General features: G+C 40.7%; 1 protein-coding gene across 1 annotated transcript; it reads left to right on the top strand.

Moving 5' to 3' along the window:
• Positions 1-544: 544 nt before the first annotated feature.
• On the top strand, positions 545-20,701 carry SLC39A6 (solute carrier family 39 member 6). Its single transcript, XM_058030521.1, has 10 exons — positions 545-611; positions 1,941-2,770; positions 3,988-4,168; positions 4,452-4,621; positions 5,865-6,074; positions 7,697-7,766; positions 9,006-9,383; positions 14,655-14,735; positions 17,095-17,285; positions 17,390-20,701. Exons 2-10 carry the CDS (start codon positions 1,967-1,969, stop codon positions 17,540-17,542), a joined length of 2,238 nt encoding a protein of 745 aa, XP_057886504.1. The 5' UTR covers positions 545-611; positions 1,941-1,966; the 3' UTR covers positions 17,543-20,701.
• Positions 20,702-20,726: the final 25 nt, after the last annotated feature.

The raw sequence follows: 20,726 nt of genomic DNA, 5'->3' as shown, positions 1-20,726 counted from the left end.
CTGTGGATGCTGTGGAAAGCCGACATCCCTCGCCATTCACCGCACCCTTGGCTCACAGCCGGCCAGCCCGATCCCGGCCCTGGCCTGCCCACACACGCACTCTCTGTAACACCGGGAATCCTTGCACGAAACCCTTTCCAAGCCCCCAGGGAACGCTACCACACCCAGCGCCATCACCCAAACCAACGCTGCCAGCCCTAAATGACTCGCGTTTTCTGGGAGGAAAAGACTTCTCTGACTTCATCCTTTCAACTCTTTGGGGATTATTCACACCTCTCGCGAAACCCTAAATCCAGACGTCAGTGACTTCTCAAACAGGGAACCTCCCGGGATCTAGCCTTCCTCCCGGGCCACCTCCTCCTTGCTGCGGGCTCTGTCCCGGGCCCTGGCGGCGGACAGGAGCTGTGGGACGCCCCTGGCAGGCTCCGGGGACGGCTCCGGGGGCGGCTCCGTCGAGGCCGCGGCCGCTCGGGCCCCACGTGAGGCGGCCCCGCCCCGCCGGAGCCGCCGTACCCGGAAAAGGAAGGGAAGCGAAGGGAAGGGGCGCGGCGCGGCCGGCGCGGGCGGGCAGCGGCGGTGGTGCGGCTGAGCCCGGCCCGGCGGCGGCAGAGGTAACCTCGGGCTGCTTTTCCTCCCTCTCCTGCTGCGGCGGCCTCTCGTGGGGCGGTGTGTGCCGGGCCCGGGCCCCGCGGCAGCCGCCGCGCTCAGGGCAGCGCGGGCGGCCGGGACCGGCTCCGCCGGTGCGGGGTGGCCGCGGGGCCCGCGGGCGCTGAGCGGCTGCTGCGGGTCGCAGACCGCGGGGTGGGACAGGTTGGGAGGGACCAGGGTGGAACGTCTGGTCCAGCCGCGCTGCTCCGAGAGGGCCATTCCCGAGCACGTGGTACAGGATTGCGCCCAGACGGTTCTTGAACTCGTGTGTTCCATTTCTCCCGTGAGGGAGACTCCTCACCCTCTCTGGACAGTCTGTTCCAGTGCTCGGTCACCCGCACAGTACAGTTCTTCCACATATTCCGAGGCCGCTCCCTGTGCATTAGTTTCTGCGCGTTGCCTCTTGTCCCATTGCTGGGCACCGCCGGGAAGAGCCGGGATCCATCCTTGTGGCACTCCTCTTTCAGTCATTTATGGGCAATGACGAGATCCCCTCGTCTGTTTCTGGCGGCGGCGGCAATGGGGTTTTCCAGGCTGACTAATACTGTTGAAAACGGAGGTTCTCCTCATTGCCCTGAAAAGGGCTGAGGCAGCACTGCCCTGCTCGCAGTCTCCATAGCAGTTAATTCGCAGCCCTGCTGGAGTATTTGTGGAATGAAACACACAAACGCTCACACTTGTGAGCATCTGGTCCACAGCAATGGAACAAGTGAAAGCCTGCCTAGTGAAAGGAGCCGTGCCACACTAATGTTAAAACAAAGGCAGAACGTGACAGCCTAAAAAGCCAAATTTTTGTGGAGTGCTGGAAACACTTGCCCAGCTGGTTTGCCAAAACCTCTGGGAAATCCAGTGATGAAGGGTTGGGAATTTCGATTCTTAAGCAGGAATGTATAATTTATATGACTTATTCATTGCTCAGTCAGAAACTGCAGGGCTTTTTTTAAGCACGGGAAAACCCTAACTTCGAACTTAGTTGGTGCACCCTTGAGGGTTTTGATGTCAGCAGTGACTCAGGCAGACCTGAACAAAGGTAAGCTGGCACCTGGGGAAGTGTTCCTGGCCAGTGACCTCACTGTGTATTCAGCTTCTTCTGTGCCCGAGGCAGCACATCTGGGAGAAGCGCTGAATGTGTAAGAAATTTAAATGTCTCTTGCTGCATTGGTACTTTGAGCAGGGTTTGGTTTTGTCTGTTGTGGTGTTTTTTTTTTTGTTTAAGCAAATTGTGATTGTTTGTTACAGAGGATAATGTGATTGGTTTTGTGCAAGCTATTTAAATTTTCCTCTTTTTACAGATTTTCAGTGCTGAAAAGGAACTGCAATGGAGAGTACGGTATCAGTTATTTTCCTTGTATCGTTTTCCATACTGCTGTGTGAAAGTTATCACCATGGAGTGGAGATGGCTACTGTTGTGCACACATCAGAGAGAGCTTTTCCAGAAAAGACAGTGGGTGTTAATACTGACTTGGCAGGACTGATACAGAAATTACACCTTCAAGAACTTTTTAATCGTTACGGAGAAAACAACTCTCTGTCAATTGATGGGTTTAGAAAACTGCTACAGAACATAGGTATAGATAAAATGAAAAGGATTAAAATAAGCCATGATCACGATCATGACCACAGTCACGATCATGACCACAGTCACGATCATGACCACAGTCACGATCATGACCACAATCATGATCATGACCATCACGACCACGACCATCACTCTCATCATAATCACGTTTCATTGAGTAAAGGCTCTGAGAAGACTGCCTGTCCAAGCCACGAGTCTGATGCTGGCAAAGACCACAGGAGCAGCCACGGGAAGGAGCCGCACAAGGCCGAGGGCGTGGAGCGGCAGCAGAACTTTGTGCGCAGCAAGAACGCGCTCCATGAGATCCCGGTGTCCGTCATCGCTGCCGCGGGCGGCCACGCTGAGCTCCAGGACGTGCAGCCTGGGGAAGCCAAGCCTGTTGTTCGTGTGGGTGCGGCTGGCCCTGGTGCCCTGAATGTCACAGGGGGCCGCAATGGCACCTGGCCGGGTGCCACAAAGGCAAACGAGTCTCGTGCTTCTCCCAAGGAGCTGGAGAGAGGGAGCTACCTCTATTCCAAGCTGAAAAAACAGAACACACAAGAGGTGAGGCTGGTCCTATTGTATTCTCAGGAATCCAGATCCACCAGGAATGTTGTCATGGTTTATTTTTCAGGGGCTTATTTTTTACCTGGGTGCAGATTTTGTGGTGTAACAATACCCATAGCCAAACACATGCAAGCAGCTTTTCTTGGAACTGAACATTTTGAGGGAATATGGTGTTATGTTCACAAGCTCAGAGGAAAATTAAGCATAAACATACACTTGGTTTAATGCATTTATTATTTATATATTTAACTGTTACTAAATATTAAATAAATTGATACTAAACCTGAAAAATATCTACAGTTTTAAACTTGCAGTTCTGCCTTAGATCAGGAATCTGTCTTGTTTTCGTATTAATGGAGTGAAAGTAAAAAAATCAAGTTAAGGTACTGTGATTCTTATCAAAGCTGTCTCACATTGTGATAGTGTAGAACCATCCTCCTCTAACACCTTCCCTCTCCATCTAAGAACTGTATGTAAACATCTCTGAAAAAGATTGTGGCAAAGTGTCACATGTTACTTTAAAATAGTATAAAATTAGCACTGATAAAGAGTATAGTTGTGTTGTAGACTGATAAAGAATATAGTTTTTCTTAAACAGTCAGATCCTTTTCCATTAAAGGCTTTAAAAAGCAAGTAGGATCTTAATGTTTGCAGCCATGCCAGGTAACTGAGTGGGTGTTGTGTGGCATGTGGTGGTGGGTGCTGAATTCACAAGTTGTTGCTGTGTTCTGCACTGTGAAAGCAGAAGTTCTGCTGTTCTTTAAACCCACTGAGGCTGTGTGTGGGTTGTACAGTGGGGAGCTATTTACTCGAGGGAGTTTATGTACAACATGCTCTGCACAAGCCCTTCCACAGCAGTCACTGCCACAAAAGGGTATTTGACCTTGGTAACGCTTCGTTATGTGGCCTTTAAAACTGACTGAAAAGTGTTAGGCTTTTTCTGTTTGTACATCAAAGCATCTGACCCATTTGTGCTGAGAATGAGTAATAATTACATGTCATCTACCCAGACTCCCAAACCAGCTTTCTGGGGCAGGGTTGGCGTGGAAGTACATTTTTTACTAAATGGGTTTGTTACCAGTTTTTGAGTTGTGTTGATAGAGCTGCTTTCATGTGGTGCCACTAAATTTCAATTAATGTGGGATGTGCAGTCCTTTTAAGATATATTGTGGTATTTTGCTTCTAGTTAATCTTTAACTTGTCTGTTTCCACAGTGCTCCAATGCATCCAAACTGATGCAGTCTCATGGAATAGGCACTCAAGTATTGTTGACTGCTACAGAATTTAGTTATCTCTGCCCAGCTCTTATTAACCAGATTGATGGCAAGTACTGCATAGTCCATGCTACTAGTGAAAAAGCTGAAACTCCTCCAAAAAGTTTTTCTCTGCAAATAGGTAGGCTGGGTTGTTTTTTTGTAACATCAAAGCTTAATGGATAAATGTTTATGTTGGTTATAAAATCCAAGAAACCTATTTCATAGTTGTAAGAAGTGTTGTTTTCTTCTGGTACTTCACTAAGATTAGAGAGAAATCTTTGTGGCATACCTTTTGTTAACATCTGATTAATGGAATGATCAGGTGTGTTCAATAACAGAAACATTAAGCAAACAAAGTCATGTAATCAGCTGTTACTTACTGTTGTTGCCTTTTTTTGTTTATTTTTTTTTTTTTTTGCCAGCTTGGATTGGTGGCTTTATATCCATCTCTGTCATCAGCTTTCTTTCCTTGCTGGGTGTTATATTGGTACCACTGATGAATCGAGTGTTTTTCAAATTTCTTCTGAGTTTTCTTGTGGCGCTGGCTGTGGGGACCTTGAGTGGAGATGCCTTCTTACACCTCCTTCCACATGTAAGTATTAATTACTGTTTCATTCATTATCTCCCAGCAGAGAACTTGACAGCTCTATTTATTAGTGCCCTATTAGTTTGTACCCATTTGATGAGTCATTTCTCAACCTTGTTATGCAGGTTTGATAGAAAGGTTTTCCATTTGGAACATCTGTATTGTTCATTTCACAGTCTTTAAAAATTCAAGAGCTTCATGGCATTATCCCACTCTCTATTTCCTGTTCTTACTCATATGTACTGCCACGTCCCTGTATTGTTCCTTGAATGCAAGAATTTTGCATAAATTTTCCTAGTGGTTTATTGCAATGCTGCTCCTTTTTTTCCTCCCAGTTTAACAGACTTCAGAGGTAGTGAAAATGGCTCACTGAATGCTTTAAATGTGAAATGAATAATCAACTATTTTTTGTTACAACCCACTTATGTTGATGGCTTACCCATTGTGATTTTTCTTTTTTTTTACCAGAATCCATCATTTCTGAAGTCCTGGGGAAAATACTACTTGATGGATTTTGGAATCGCTGTTTTGTAATAGGGACAATGAAATGGGAATATGATTGCTAAATTTCTGCCTTTCTTGAGGTTCTTAAACAGACGTTCTCCCCCTGCAAAAGTAGCTTGTGTCAGCTTTCAAATAAAATGGATAAAAGTGCAGATTCTGTGGTTTCTCAGTCCTGCCTGTAATCTACCAGGTGTTTTTTTTCCTTTCTTTTAATTTTGCACTTGCTGTGTAAGGTTATGTAAGTCAAATCACGTGTTAATGAGATGTGCAAAAAGGTTTTTTATTTTTGATCATACCTGTATCCAGTAAGGACAGGGAAAGTGTCAGACTTTCTTTAAAGAAAGAAATTACAGCCAACTTCCTTGCAGAAAAAATTGTTTTACATCTATGAGATTTCTTAGATGGGAGGCTAACTGGTGTGCTGGCTATGACCACTGCTTAAAATGTGGATTCCTTGATGGTGTCAGGAGTTTGTGTGGGAGCAGCTGTACACCTTGGATTAAGCAGTGTCCATGCAGCTTCAGTGTGTAGGCCTGTGCTTGGTCCTTGCAATGCTTCTTCCTATCAACAAATTTCCAATCAACAGATTCCTTTGTAATTGAGTCTGTAAGCAGAGCATTTGCCCTGTGAAAATTGTCAAGTCTGGACTCCAGACATGAGGAAAATTATGTGAAGAATACCCTTTGTTTCTTACATTACATTTCTTTTGAATATAATGACTTTCCCCTTTTTGTTCTCCCCTTAGTCTCATGGAAACCATCACCATCACCATGAAAAGCCTCTGCTTGACCAAAAAGGCTCTATGTACAAACATCTTGTTTTTCAAAGTACAGAGGAGAATGCTTACCTGGATTCTACATGGAAAGGACTTACAGCACTTGGAGGCTTGTACTTCATGTTTCTAGTGGAGCATTTGATCACGTTAATAAAACAATTTAAAGACAAGAAGAAAAAGGTAAGGAGACTACTACTCTGAAACTCTATTGTATCACATGCTCATTTCTGAAAACACTTATTAAAAAACCTCCCATGAATATCATATATCTTTTGATTTAATAGCAATGGCTGACTGGGTTAGTATTAGAATGTCATTTTTATTAGGGACACATACACTTCTAAACCTTTTATTAAGGGCTCTTTGCTATCTCCATAACCAGACAATATAGTACAGGGTTTGACATTGCAGTGAATTGTTTAATAAGAAAATGTCCAGTTGCATCTTCAATTTTAACAGAGTGATTTAAGAACTCACCTCATTACTGACTTCTTTCTGACACCTTGAGACATTTATAACTATCTGAACGGTTTTATTATTATTTTAATTCTTATCCTGGATTCAATGAGTTTGTACAGTTACTGTACTGCTGTTGAGGAGGGTACTTGCAGAGACAGGTAAGGGTTGGCAGTAAGTTCTTAGATAAATAAGAGTCCAAGTATACTCTAGAAAGTGACTTTATGGAATAGCATTCCATGAGGAAACAGTCTGTCAAGCCCCTTGGTGCTTTCCCTTCTCTCCCCCAAAAATGCAGCTCTCAGATTGTTATGCTGGTTTTTATGTGTAAGGTATATAACTGAATTTTGGCAGGTCATTAGTGTTGGTAACTTGCCAATTACTCATAACAGTTCTTTAAAGACCTGTGTAGCCAGGAATAAAGAATTATATCAAAATTGACTCAATATGAAAAATTAAGCAGAAGTTAGTGACAGATTAGAATCATGGAGTGGTTTGACTTGGAAGGTATCTTAAAGGTCATCTGGTTCCAACCAATCCTAAGCCTTGCTTGAGGAAAGTTAGGAAATACTAATTACTTAGTTTAAAAATAGCTAATTGCTAGGCTACCTCAAAGACTGATAATCTCAGTTTAGTTTTCTCATTAAATTGGTCATTAAGGCAGTAGTTGCAGGGAAGATGCCATGTAAGCTCTTTGATCATGGGAGCTTGTGTTGGTGTGGTTTATACTGAAGCTAAACTAACTGTGAGGTTTCCCTATCTCTAGTTAAATTTGTTTGACAGGAAAGAACATGAAGAGTTTTAAGCAGAGCAAGAATTTTGTCTCCTCCCTGCCAGAAGGAATGGAATGGATATCCTGTTACACTAATTATGCCTTCCAAGATATTGAGTCACTGATCACAAATTGTGATACAGACTTTAGTTGGCAAGGAGGAGAGATTTTACTTGGTTTTCCTTCTGTATATTATAAAAAAAACATTATATTGACATTATCATAGAAAAGAATGAGCAGAATAAATTAGTCACCATTGAATGCATGTCACTTCTCAGATGAGATGAAAACCTTCTGCTTATTTCTTGTGAGAAATGTAGGGCATTTTTGTGTGTGGGCTGGTTTGTTTGTTTACGATCTTTGTTTTGTTTTGTCCCCTCCTATGGAGCCTGAAGAACCTTTGTCATCCTTCTTTAATAGGTTTCTAATATTCCTCTTCTACACTCTTTATATGGCGTCCATGTTGTCCTCTTTCTGTGCAGGCTGCATAAATGTTGTGAATATAATGTTGCTCATGTATATCCTGAAAAATAAGTAAAATATTTGTAACTGCAGTATTTTCTTTTGGAATAAGAAAAAAAATGAAGATGATGGAGAAAGTAAGAAGTTTTCAGCAAATGAAGAAAAGTTGGATACGGATGATCGTAAGTCTCATTAATAGCACACAGTTGTTGCTTTGTGGCAGCACTGTTTAAAAAACACCTGATTGATGGCAGCTCGTAGATCTGCTTCTTACTGTAGGTTGGAACACTGCCTATTTGAATTATTTTCAAAGCAAAACCTGTCTGTCTGCTGATATGTGGAGCACTAGGTCTATTTGCTGCTTTCCTTTGAAAAGGATCAGTGGGTTACAAGTAGTGAATTTGCAGTTTGGGAACTTAACGCCTTTTCATTTTAGCAGCAGAAGCTGAAGTCATTCTGTGAAAGCTGCAATACAGCTACACTTTCTACACTTCTGTTTAGACTGCTAGATGTTATATGCATCACTCATTATTTAGATTTCTGGGTTTTGTTAGTTTGATTATTTATAAATGTAATATTACAAAATTGGAGACAATACTTGAAGCTCAACATTCAGAGTGCAAATGACCATGTTATCCCCAAGATCATGCTTTAAACCAAAACACACCAGACTAGTTACTTGTTAGCTGTTGTTGATAAAAGAGATGTTCTGTTTTTCAGAGTAATTTTATAAGTAATAAAATACTTGTCTGTGATGTAGAAAAAAAATATTTATTCATTTAATTGCTGAGGAAAAATTTATCAAGTTTCAGCAGTTAGTTAAAAGAACCAACTGTGGTGTGTCAGCAATGTTTATATGAGGGTATTTCATGGTCTATATTGATAACTTTGTTTTTTAGTGTTTATTTTCTAGGTGTTAAACTCAAATGCCTGTATATGTTTTGAAACACAGGAGTTTCCAAAATTATCTATAACAATCTTCTTCTGCATCCTTCAGCCCTGAGATTACTAAATGGCACATGCTTCTTGGATACTTGGTTTTTCTGAAGTAATTGAACTAACAGTCTTCATGCTGTGAGACTGGGACTTGGAGCCTTTTGCTGTTGTTTAAATTGCAGTGAGTCTTAGAGGAAAAGATCTTTTGCCTTTTAGGAAGCATTTGTGTCTATAATGTAAGAGCTGCTTCAGTAGTAGGGGACAGAAACTAAAAGTTTTCCTTATTTCACCTATTGGGAATTATCTCTAAAATCTGAAGAAGTTGTAGAAACGTTTCCAAAAAATCTTGTGGTTCAGGAAATTGGATTATCAGTCTCAATTTCTAAACTTCTTTGCTGCTTCACATAGCCAAACTGTTTATTGTATCTTTGCTTCTTAGGTGATTTTAAAAATGTGTAACAATGTACTCTGGATTTTTGTAACAGGGCCTGAGGGCTATCTAGGGACAGACTCTCAAGATCCATCAAACTTCATTTCTCAGCAGCCAACGGTACAAGAGGAGGAAGAAGTGATGATAGCTCATTCTCATCAAGAGGAGGTTGACAACGAATACGTGTCCAGGGGCTGCAGAAACAAATGCCATTCTCACTTGCACGATACTCTGGGACAGACAGATCACCTAAGCCACCACCACCATGACTACCATCACATTCTGCACCACCACCACCACCAGAACCACCATCCCCACAGCCACAGCCAGCGCTACTCGCGCGAGGAGCTGAAGGACGCGGGGATCGCAACGCTGGCCTGGATGGTGATCATGGGAGATGGGCTGCACAATTTTAGTGATGGACTGGCAATTGGTAAGTGCTAATGCGCATGCTGTGAAGGCAGTGAAGTCTTCTAGCTGTCTCTTACCTCTGTTAGGGATGTAGCTAATTAGCAGAGGATCTTTAAAGTCTAAGCTTTTTTCTCAGAGCATCATCTTAATAAGTAAGAAAAATCTCTAGCTTAACAAAATGGAGGTAAGTGATATGTGAAACAGAAATTATGTGTTTGCAGCTCTGTTTCTTTTGAAAATCTATAAACTGGACTTCATTTCCTGCTTTTGGAGAGTTAAAGCTAACATGTTTCAAAACTAAAGCTAGGCTTACAAAACATATTTAAGATTGGGTTTGTGCCTGCAAGTGCTCAGCAATTTTTTAAAATTTTAGTTGTTTTTAGGATAAGCTTGTATCTTTCAACATAGTAATACTATGTTTTTTTCACTTCTGTCAGGCCACTGGTACCATTGCCTGATTTATTTATTTTTCTCTTCGATCTGCTCTTGTGTTGCAGCAGGGTCAGGTTCTATACTTGGCATATCTGCCTGCCTGCCTGTACTGGGCCATGGTTACACATCAGGATTCCTCCAGAGCACGGATAGATAGGGAGATGAGGCCCTGGTTTCAATCTGTTTTAGCCTGAAAAATTTATTTTCTGAAACGGTGATCATACTATACTCAAAACCTTGTTCCTAAAGTTGAGTGTAATAGTCCATTTTTTAAAAAATGGAACAGGTATAAACAGTTATTTTACTTGTAAAAAAACATTTTGTTTCTGCTGAGTTCATGCCCCTATTTTCCCCTTAATGCGTGTGGTTGCTCAGTCTTTTTTGATAATGCTTCAGTGAAAATACTTCTTTATCACAAAAATAGTAGATGGAGTATTTTGTTTTGGACTTCTGTCTGGGAGGTCAGGTTTGGGAACTCTGTCATGTTTTTCTTAGAAGGAGAACTAGATTACAGGTATATTGAATTTAAAAGGTTAAAGTAAGTCACAGAAAGTGAAGTCAAATCAATAATCTTCAGTACTTATGCTAATCTTTCCTGATCTTGACTATTGTATTTAGGACTAATCTTTACAGGTATTGGATTCATTTCCAGGCTGTTTAGCATACTGGACGCAGTTCAGCAGCATCAGTCTTTCTGTACATTTTATTGTAGGAAAAAATTCATTTTTGTTTGAAGAGGAAACCCAATAATAACTATTTTCTCACAGCAATATTTGCAGTTGTTCAGATTCAGTCAATTCAAAGTGTAATGTGAAAAGAGACTTTCTGATTTAATCTCATTTTTGATGAAAGTTGAAGCATGAAATGTAAATTTTTGAGCGGATCAGTAGTGAAAAATGTGGTAGAAGGGAGATTTGCATACAAATGACACAGAATCAATTACCTCTTGGCATTAGGGAGATTTGGGAAGGAGCTATGACTTTATAGTTATGAAGGGAAAAGTATGAGAAAGGTTAATAAAGGCTTATTGAACAAGTGAGAGCAATAGCTTTCAGAAGTCCTGCTGTGTAGCTTGTTCAGGCTAATGGAAATTTGGGTTTCTTTCAGTTCTGTATGTGCTTAAAAGTATTATGGGAAACCATCAATTTGATGGTGTTGTGAAAATGCCAATGCTACTGGTGTAGTAGTTAATCTGTGTTTTAAAGAAGACGTGAACACTTCTGTAAAGATAACTTTAGCCAGCATAACCCTTCATTTAAGTTCATTCACTTCATGTGATTTGTTATTCATAAGTTCCATTCGTTACTTTTTGCCTCAAATCTGTTGTGCTAATTATGTAGGAACAAGATTTAAAAGTGCTTATTTTTTATTAAGGCGTGGAACTGTTGCATCTGACTCATTTGTGCAAAAGGATCATCTGTGATTTGAACTTTTAGGTGTAATTACAACTAAATAAGTAAAATGCAGAACACTATTTTTATACTAGTCTTGCATAGATATTTTTTTCCTTCAGCTTTTGAGAGAAGTCATGTCTTAAAAGTATATTTTAAGATAAATCAGCATCTTGAGAGGGGATAATGCCAGATGTATTAATTTCATCTTCAATTTGTTAACATTTCAGGACTTCTTTTTAGCAGTGAATAAATAAAAAGAGATATTCTGGTTATTTAAGCTTGTACTTTAACTACTTAGTTTTTCTCTTTGAACTTCATAAGAATTAAGTCTGCTATGGTCTTGTCTAAAGCTCTAGTGCTTGGTATGTCACCTCAGCCCTTACTTTCTCCCTGCTTTCCCTTAAATTTTCTGTTGGTGCCATCTGTTTTATCCAGATCATTAGTGAAGATACTGAAGAAAATGGTTGCAGTTTTTGTCCTGGTGAGCTCTATTTCTTACCAGCCTTCAGGCCCTGTTGGCCCAGCAGTCCAGTCATTGTGCAAGCCCATATTTCCTCTTTGCCCAGAAAAGACTGCTGTAGGAGATAGTGTCAGAAATCCTGCTGAAGTTCTGTTGTATTCACCATCTGTATGATCAATTATTTCCTCAAGCTGGATGCAGCTTTTGGAGAGGGATTTAAAGAGCATATTCCACATGATCTTTTCAGGAACTGAGATGACACTGACCACTCCTGAGTCCTTTCTTAAAGATGGGAATAATGTTATCCTTTTCCCAGAGCTCCAGTGGGGCCTTCTATAGCCATGGTTTTCCACACATGATCAACAGCAGCTTTTTAGTCACACTAGTAACTCTGTCAGTACCCTCAGGTGAGTCCCATCCTGGGATGCACCTGAGCATTTCCTGGTTTTTCTGCATTTCTCTGAACTGTTGCTTCTGTGGTTTGCTGTCTCTTTCTTTCTGGAATGGGCTGGGATCTGGCTTTGTTGACAAAGACTGAGGTGAAGGCTGTTCTGGTGCTTTGCCTCTTGTTATGTCTACTGTTTATTCCCTTCCTCATCTATCAACAGATGCGAATTTTTCATGAACTCTGTTTCTCAGCTAACATTCTTGTAGAACTGTTTCTTGTTATCTTTGGAGTCTTGTTAGTTTTAGTTCAAGCTGGGCTTTGGTCTTCTTCCCTTTTGTTCCACTGCTTTTGGCTTCTTTGCTAAGTTCCCAGTCTTTGTTCCTATTTCTTGGGTGCTTCCTTTTTGAATCTTAATTACTTACTGTTATTAAGATTCAAACTGTAATTTAAATCTTAATAACACACTGCTTAGCTGGGCACATCTTTTGCAAGTGTTCCTGCACAAACAGGCTTGTTTGTTTGTGTATTTCTGTGCTCTGCAAACTGGCCACCCCTTCTGGCCACATTATCTCTTTTGACTCATTCCCTACACTGCAATTCCTTAAATAAGTCAGAATCTGCTTCACTAAAGCCTAGAGTCTTAATTTTGCTTCTTCTTCTTCCAGCCTCCTCCTGTGTCCTGAACTCAGTTACCTCATGCTCACAAGATGTCATTTTTTGCTGTATTTGTCATCAGTTTTTCCTTGTTTTTGAGCAACAGGTCAATTGACAATGCTAATCCTGGCTGGTTTTTGTGTCCTCTATAGTAGGAAACCATGACCAATACACTTAAGGAACATCCTGGTTTGTGTGTCCAGTACTGTGACCTCCACAGCTGAAGACTCTGTGTGAATGGTGATATTCTGTGTTCATAGGTAGACTTATCCACCACCTTTCCTTGGTTAGATGATTTGTAACCTTATTCCTAGTGTTACTCTGGTTGACCAAGAAACTGAATAGACACATGGAACCACAATTTACTCATACTTTTTATACTGGAGCTCCCTGTGGTCAAGGAACCCCTTCATGGAGGTAGCCAAAAAAAACCCCAAAGTGAATTGTATTCTGTCTCTCTAGAAAGCTGGTATGTCTAGCCATGGCAGGCTTGACAAGCTTTGTTGTCTCCACAGCATCCTTCAGGCAGGCTCTGGACAACCCATGGACTTCCCTTGGCAACAGGTCAGCAGGTCTGTCTTTGTCCTGCACGGCAGGGAATCTCCTATCACTAAAAAAAAAATCTTTCATTTTGTGCTTCTAATCTGATGTACTGAACTGCTGGGCAAGGCAGGACTCACTCACCCTCTCACTGCTGCCAGGGTCATGACCATGTTCTTCAGACCAGTAAGCTGCAGTGGGGACAGAAGAGTCTTCCTGTTGCCAGACTTCACTGTTTTCAAATGTTACTCATCTCAGAGTTCATGGTTCCCGTTCCAGTGCTACTTTGGTCTTGCTTCCCTCTGTAGTCTGATGGGCTTGGCCTTTTGCCTCTGTAGAACCTCTTCTGAAGACTCTCTCCATCCCGTTTGTCACCGCAAAGGTGCCTCCTCACCACATCCTGCATCCTCTTGCCTGGATGCCACAGCACACATCCCAGACAAATGGTGCTGCTGTCATCATCACTTCAGGGAGGAGCATCGGTCATTTCTTGCACTTGAAGTCCTGGATAGCTGTGTGTCCCTCAAGAGTTAGGTCAGCATGTAAGTGAAAAAAAGGATTGTCTCCAGTGGAATCATTGCCACTGTAGTGCTTCCTCTGGGAGCAGTTCTCCTGGGTCCCTTGTGTGCCAGCCGCTGTGACATGGCTTTGTGCCTCTTTGACTGCTTGTTGGCAGCATCTTGTGTGCTGGCAGGCTCCTGGTAGCAGCTGAAGAGGAAGCTGGATGTGGCTCTGCACCCTTGGAGAGGCTCTCCATGCAGCTGGGGACCTGACATGCCGTGTGTGAGCTGTGCTGCAGCTCTGCAGTGTGCTGCGTCCTCCTGAGCTGCTGCCAAATGAGAAAAATGGCAAGCAACAGGAGGAGCAGAGAAGACAAGAAAGATGAGGACTGTTGGACTAGTTTAAGGGGTTTTTGTGGTTCTTGGGCTTTTTTTCTCCACTTAAAAGCAACCTGCTGTGGTATTTACCTTAAAGCAAGCTGCTTAGAAGTTGATCCATCACTGTGATTTTGTAGCCTCTCTTGTCTTGTAGCCTTTTTGTAGCCTTGTTGTCTTGACTTTCCTAAGGTGTCTGACTCTTGAGCTGCTTTGTTCCCTTTGCATCTTAAATAAAAAAGAATTTTTGGACAGTATTTCCATTGATTGCATTTTTGGGGAAGGATTATGGTGAAAGGTACATTTGGCTTAGTTCAGAAATAAGGTAGTGAAATGTGGTTTACTTTAACAGTAAGATTCTGAAGAAGAATTTTGTGACTTAAGGATCATAAACAACTGTTCAGTTAAAGTTTAAATGCTTCCACAAGTTAAAATTTGAGTAAAATATATGTTCTAATATGACACAAGCATGTGCAACAGTGCTTCTGCATTTGATGTCTGAATATGTAGTAATGTTTTGTTTGCTTTTTTTTTTCCTGTCTCTTCATAGGAGCAGCCTTTACTGAAGGGTTATCTAGTGGTTTAAGCACTTCTGTGGCTGTATTTTGCCATGAATTACCTCATGAACTAGGTAAGACCCCAGCATTTCCATATGCTGTGTGTGTATGTCCTTACAGGTGCATGTGGGAGAACAGAAATTTGACCAGACAACTTACCTGTATCAGGTTCTCTATTCAAGGATACTCTGATTTACTTAAAGACTGTTTAATAATTTCTAAATTGAATTAGTAGTTTAAAAATCGAAATATTTCAGCTACTCTGGTTAAAACTGTCTCTTGCAATTACAGCATTTTCTGTCTACTTTAGTTGTAGTTTTTATTCTCCTTGTATATAACATAAGCTGTGAATTGCAGGAGAATGCATGACAGAATTTTCTCACATCTCTCCCTAATTTTATTCTCCTGCTTGTGCTGCTAAAAAGAAGGTCACGATTAGTCAAAGTACTTTCTGCATAACATTTGCTGCTTTTTCATTAAGTCTTGCAAAGAACTGCTGTAGCTCTAAATTAAACTTGAAACTACTTGGAAATCTTTCTGGAAACAGTTTGTCTTTCAAGCTCAGTGACTTAAATTCGTGTGCAGTCCCATGAGAGATTATTGTTGTGTCTTACAATATGAGTTGAGTATTTGGCCCTTTTGAAGGGCAGCTGGTGAGGACAGGATGGATGTGCTTAGTTGAACTTCAGACAAAGCTGATCTTTCCAGTTGTCAAATCATTTTGGGTGTGCAACTGGTGTTTATTTCTCAGCTGTCATGGTCACAGTCACACTTGGTGTATAGAATGAAGAAAGAAGAGTTTGCTTTCACTTTTTTGAAGGTTTTATTCCCCAGAGGGTAAAATGTTCAGTTTCGTTTAATGGAGCTTGTAAACCAGTATGTGTAAACTTTAAACTCTCTCTATATAAACAGTTTGATATATTTATACAATAATGTTATACAGAAATATGTTATTATGGAGAAAATATACCTAACTTTATGGGTTGGAAGGAATTGAGTCTCGTTCATACTAATCATGGAACTTGTATTAATTACACATACTAAAGGCTGTTAGTTCAGATATAGGAAGTAAATTCATCTTGTGAACCTTATAATTTTAGATTCAACTGTTCTGTTGGTTTTAGAACTTACAAAAATCTTTTAAAATTTAAATCATACTTCTTTAATCAGAACAGACAACTTGATAGGAAATGCCTTCTTTACCAGAGGACATGAAGTGGCACAGGAAAATTGAAACAAATGGGAGTAGTTCAGGTTATCTGGGAATAAAATTGTATCGTTGTTAATGCTAAGCAATGTTTTTTAATATACTGGTTCATTTTAATTGCAATAGCTTGTAGGAAAGCTGTTGTAACAAATTACTCAAATCAGCTTTGAAAATCGCTTTTATTTACTTTAACTGGAGATAACTTATAAAGAATCCATTTTATTTTCAAATAATAAGCTTATATTACTCTGGTTTAGAAAAAATATTTTCTGAATTACAGAAAATCTGTTTCTGGATAGTGGCTTATCATTCTATCAAGTAAAAATAAGATGTTAAGGATCATGTACAGAAATCAATAAAGAAATGTTAAATTTATAAAACAGATTAAAAGTGGAAAGAGCAGTTACAGGAGGATAAATTGAATATGCAATTGAGTGGGAATATTCTACTGTAGGAACACTCAGGCATATCAGGTACTACAGCATTTTACAGTGGTGGTTTAAATTCAAACTGCTTGAGGATGTGAAGCTATTCAAGACCATCCAAAGGAGGGGTACAAAGATGGGGAAGGGCCTTGAGGAGCAGCTGAGGTCGCTTGGTCTGTTCAGCCTGGAGGAGACTGAGGACAGACCTCATTGCACTCTACAGCTTTCTCATGAGGGGAAGACAAGGGGCAGGCACTGATCTCTTCTGTCCCGTGACAGGATCCAAGGGAATGGCCTGAAGTTGTGTCAGGAAAAGTATAGGTTGGATATTGGGACAATGTTTTTCACCCAGAGGGTGAAAACCCTCTCCCCAGAGGGTGTTTGGGCATTGGAACAGGCTCCCCAGGGAAGTGGTCACAGCACCAAGGCTGAGTGTTCAAGGAGTGTTTGGACAGTGCTCTCTGGCACATGGTGTGATCTTGGGGCTGTCCTGTGCAGGGCCAGGAGTTGGACTTGATGATCCTTCTGGGTCCTTTCTAAGTCAGGATGTTCTGTGATTCAGCAAGAAGCTGCTTCTTTCCCAAATGCAGAGACTTTAAAATTATAAACTTACAGTATTTGCTGCTGTGTTGTTGTTCATGTGCACCCTTTAAATTTCTGTCTGTCAGTGATTTCTGACTTTATGAAGGAAAAAAAATAAGGCAAACAACAGCATAAATGTAGCTTAGTAAATATGACAACACTGCAGTACCTGCCCAAGAATGAAAACTTTGTCTTGGCTTTTTTTTCCCCCTGTTATAGGAGATTTTGCTGTCCTCCTAAAAGCTGGTATGACTGTCAAGCAAGCTGTGCTTTACAACGCTCTGTCAGCTATGCTGGCCTACCTTGGGATGGCCACTGGGATCCTCATTGGTCATTATGCAGACAACGTTTCAATGTGGATATTTGCACTTACTGCTGGCTTGTTCATGTATGTGGCTCTTGTGGATATGGTAAGTGCTTAGAGCTGTTTGAATTTGTGTAACACAGCTTAATAATTAATGATTTGAAGCAACTGTTTCTTTTGAAGGTATTTAACACCTCCTTGTTTGTTTAGGTACCTGAAATGCTCCACAACGATGCCAGTGACCATGGATGTAGCCGGTGGGGATACTTCCTGTTACAGAATGCTGGCATTCTCCTGGGATTTGGGATAATGCTGCTTATCTCAGTATTTGAACATAAGATTGTATTCAGCATAAACTTGTAATCCTGGTTGCCAGGAAGACACCTTGGTGTTAAATTATAAGTGGTAGAGGTTTTTTCTACGAATTTCCTTATTGGAAAGGTACATTTGATATAGACTAGATATTTTTGTTGGTGTGCTTTGTTGTTGTGTACTTCCCTCCCTTCTTGCCTGATAGAAAGGAACACTGTAAAGTTTGGGATTTGTTTGAGTTTTGTTTGTTTGTTTTTAATTGTATTTTTTTACTTGGGATTTAGCATTGCTTATGGTACTTGGAAAGTGGTACTTAGTAAAACATGGCCAAATCTATATTATTTGTATTGTTTGGGGGGGGGGGTAGGTTGTTTTTTTACTGAATTTATTTACTGTGTGTAATTATATGTGATGTTTTTTACTTCATTGGTTTTGCTGGTTTACAGAAGTAAAACAACAGTGGTTTTTATTTTAGCACAGTTAAAATCAGTGGATACAAAGCACAGTGAGCAAAGTGAAACAAGGACAAGACATGTAATGGTTAGCATGTATTTATTGGTAAAAATTCATCTCTTCTGCATCCACCTGGTTTATACAGAAAGGCAGATAAGTCCATTCCATCCTTTGTGGTGGTGCTGGTTCTCTCAGTAGCTTGTGGATTCCTATGTCATATTCCAGTTGGTTTCTACTGCAAACAAATTGATGTAAAACCATATCCTAAGTGTTTACATCAAATGTTTGACTTGTTTCATCCATTCTGATATGAGTTGCTCTTCACTGGTTTCTCAAATCAGCAACAGAAGTCCAGCTCTTAAATTGCCAAAGCTTTAAGGTATGTGAATCCCATCAAAAAGACTTTAAAAGCAGTGCTGTATCCCACTTAAGCTGCCTGAAGTGACAAAGGTGTATTAAAGCCTGTTTGACTTCAGGGGGGAGGAGTGCTACAGGCTGAGATAAACAGTCATTTCCTACAAAAGCTTCCCGAAGTAAAGTGTTGATTTACTTTGGGAAAATGAGCTGAGTGGGAGAGCTGCCTACCTCTAGTTCAGTGTGATTGCACACAAACCTGTGCTATGTTTTTTTGCAAGAACTAAAGCTGAGAAACCCAAAATAAGAAAATTTCTTTGGTAGCATATCTAGAGAGGCAAGGTGTTAAAGATAATAAGTGTATGTAGTTTAAGCCTACAGTCTTAATATGTTTAACCACCCTGAATGTCACTGAAGGAAGAAGGTTGAAAAAACCAATAGTAAAATAAATCTGCATTTGCAGGGAAGGTGAACACGTCAAAGTTCTTTAATGATGAATAAATAACAGAATTATGCTATCTTACTAGCTAGCTTTAAAAACCCCAGAAATAAAACAGTTAGCACCTATTTCTGATCCACTCCCTCAAATCATCAGCTGAATAAAAAGCTTGAACAACAAGATAAATGTTTGATGATACCATGTGTGACATATTAAACAGTTTGTTGGTCTGTCATACAGTGGAAGCCAGGAACCAATCTATCACCTCAGAAATAGATGTTTTCAATTAATTGAGAGATTTGAGAGGTTTTTAAGAGTTGGGAAATGGGTACCACATGAGTTTTTGCACCCAGTGGACTTAGCTTCTCTTCCTTCAGCCTTTCCTCAGGTTAGCAAGATTGATGTTTACTTTTCTGCTCACAGTGATGAAACCCTGTTCTGTGCCTCCTTTGAAGCCAGGGTTGAGAAAGGTGTCCTTCCTTCAGCTCTCCTAATGCACCTCTGTGTTCTAGCAGGCTTTTTAGGGCTTGGACATGGTGTTCACCTGTGGTGTGGGAAAACTCCATAAATACAGTGCACTTCAGCCTGTGGGGCTTCCACCTTCTGCACTGCAATCCTGGCTGCTACAGAAATCTGGCATCTCTGTAGTCCTGGGGGATTTCAGACATGGATGAGTGCAGTTTGCTTTGAATTTTTCACTGCTGGTTTCTGTTAGCCTACAGCCATAATAGCTGCCAGTTCAGCTGGATTTCTCTGTGCTGGATATGACAAAGGAAGTGGGCAGGTAACCTGCTGTTGTTCAGGAGATTTTAAGATTAATGACTAAATAATGGAAATAAATCTACAAATTTCAGTTTTCCAGTGGGTCTTGGCTGGCTTTTGATTATTAAAATATCCACATATCAAAACCCATTGCTAATTTAGGAATTAAAAAAAAGAATTGCCTTTAGTGCAGAAATGTCTCTATCCTGTACACAAACATTCCATCCATTCAGTGCTCTTTGATCATTGATGGAGAAATGTCCATGACAGGGAGCTGTCCGAACTGATAACTGAGAATGCTACAGACTAAAACTTGCTGTAGTTATTTATCAGCAGGATGACAAAATGCTTGTTGTTCTGTTGGTTTTGAGCTGGTTTGTTTGTTTTGTTGTTTATCTTTGTCAGCCTTACAAGGTAGAATCTGCATCTGTTGCAATGTACTCGTGTTGGAAATACTCAATGCTTGCCAAACTGGTGGGGCAGTGCCTCTAAGCAGCCCTTTATTTTTATGTGCATATTTTTCTGCAGCGGTTTTTAATGTGCCTGGCTACTGTGAATAATAAATGTGTCTGCTTTGTGCATCCATCTGTAGCTTAGTAATGGTACAGACTGTCATTTTTATGCTGTTACAGCTGCCTTTAATGCCTGTGCTAGGTGCAGGTAAACAGAATAGGCAAAAATGCTGGAATCAGTTTTTGTTTGGTTTATTTCTGTAACATATTCTAATGGTTTTGGCCTGTGTTTGTACAGAAGTGGTTTCAATTTTGGGCAGCAAGAGTTCAGAGCAGAGGTGTGGAAGTTCTCAAGTTCTCCCCTGCCTGGCCTGTGGGGATCAGGTGCTGGTACAGTTTCTCTCATCCTTTGTCCCTAAATGTGATGCCATGTGTGCTGTGGGAATGCAACTCCTTTATGTTTATATAAAACACAGCCCAGGCTGTGAATTCAAAGGCTGAAATAGAATCACAGAAGCTCTCCTGCTGCCTGAACTGAGACACATGTGCAGTTAAAAATCTCTATGGAAAAACTGGGTCGTTCTATTTTCCACAAGCAGAAAACAGTTGTTTTAATAGAATGTGGGTTGTTTTTCTTTGTTTGGTTGTTTTTTTAAATTTAAAGTACGTTTTTGGTGTGTGTGTATATATGGTCACTGTAGCTGTTACTGTATTGCTGTGTGCTAGAGAAAATAAACCACTGAACCAAAACGCAGGCGTCTGAGCGTTTTTCTCA

Source organism: Melospiza georgiana, chromosome 1 (genome assembly GCF_028018845.1).
Source record: "Melospiza georgiana isolate bMelGeo1 chromosome 1, bMelGeo1.pri, whole genome shotgun sequence".
NCBI lineage: Eukaryota > Metazoa > Chordata > Aves > Passeriformes > Passerellidae > Melospiza > Melospiza georgiana.
Note: the sequence above shows the minus strand (reverse complement) of the source record. Positions and strands in the feature narration are given on the sequence as shown.

Coding starts and splice junctions, on each gene's coding strand:
- SLC39A6 (XM_058030521.1), top strand. CDS start 1,967: ATGGAGAGTACGGTATCAGTTATTTTCCTTGTATCGTTTTCCATACTG. Junction 4,622..5,864: donor TCTTACACCTCCTTCCACAT/GTAAGTATTAAT, acceptor TTCTCCCCTTAG/TCTCATGGAAACCATCACCA. Junction 7,767..9,005: donor AAAGTTGGATACGGATGATC/GTAAGTCTCATT, acceptor TTTTTGTAACAG/GGCCTGAGGGCTATCTAGGG.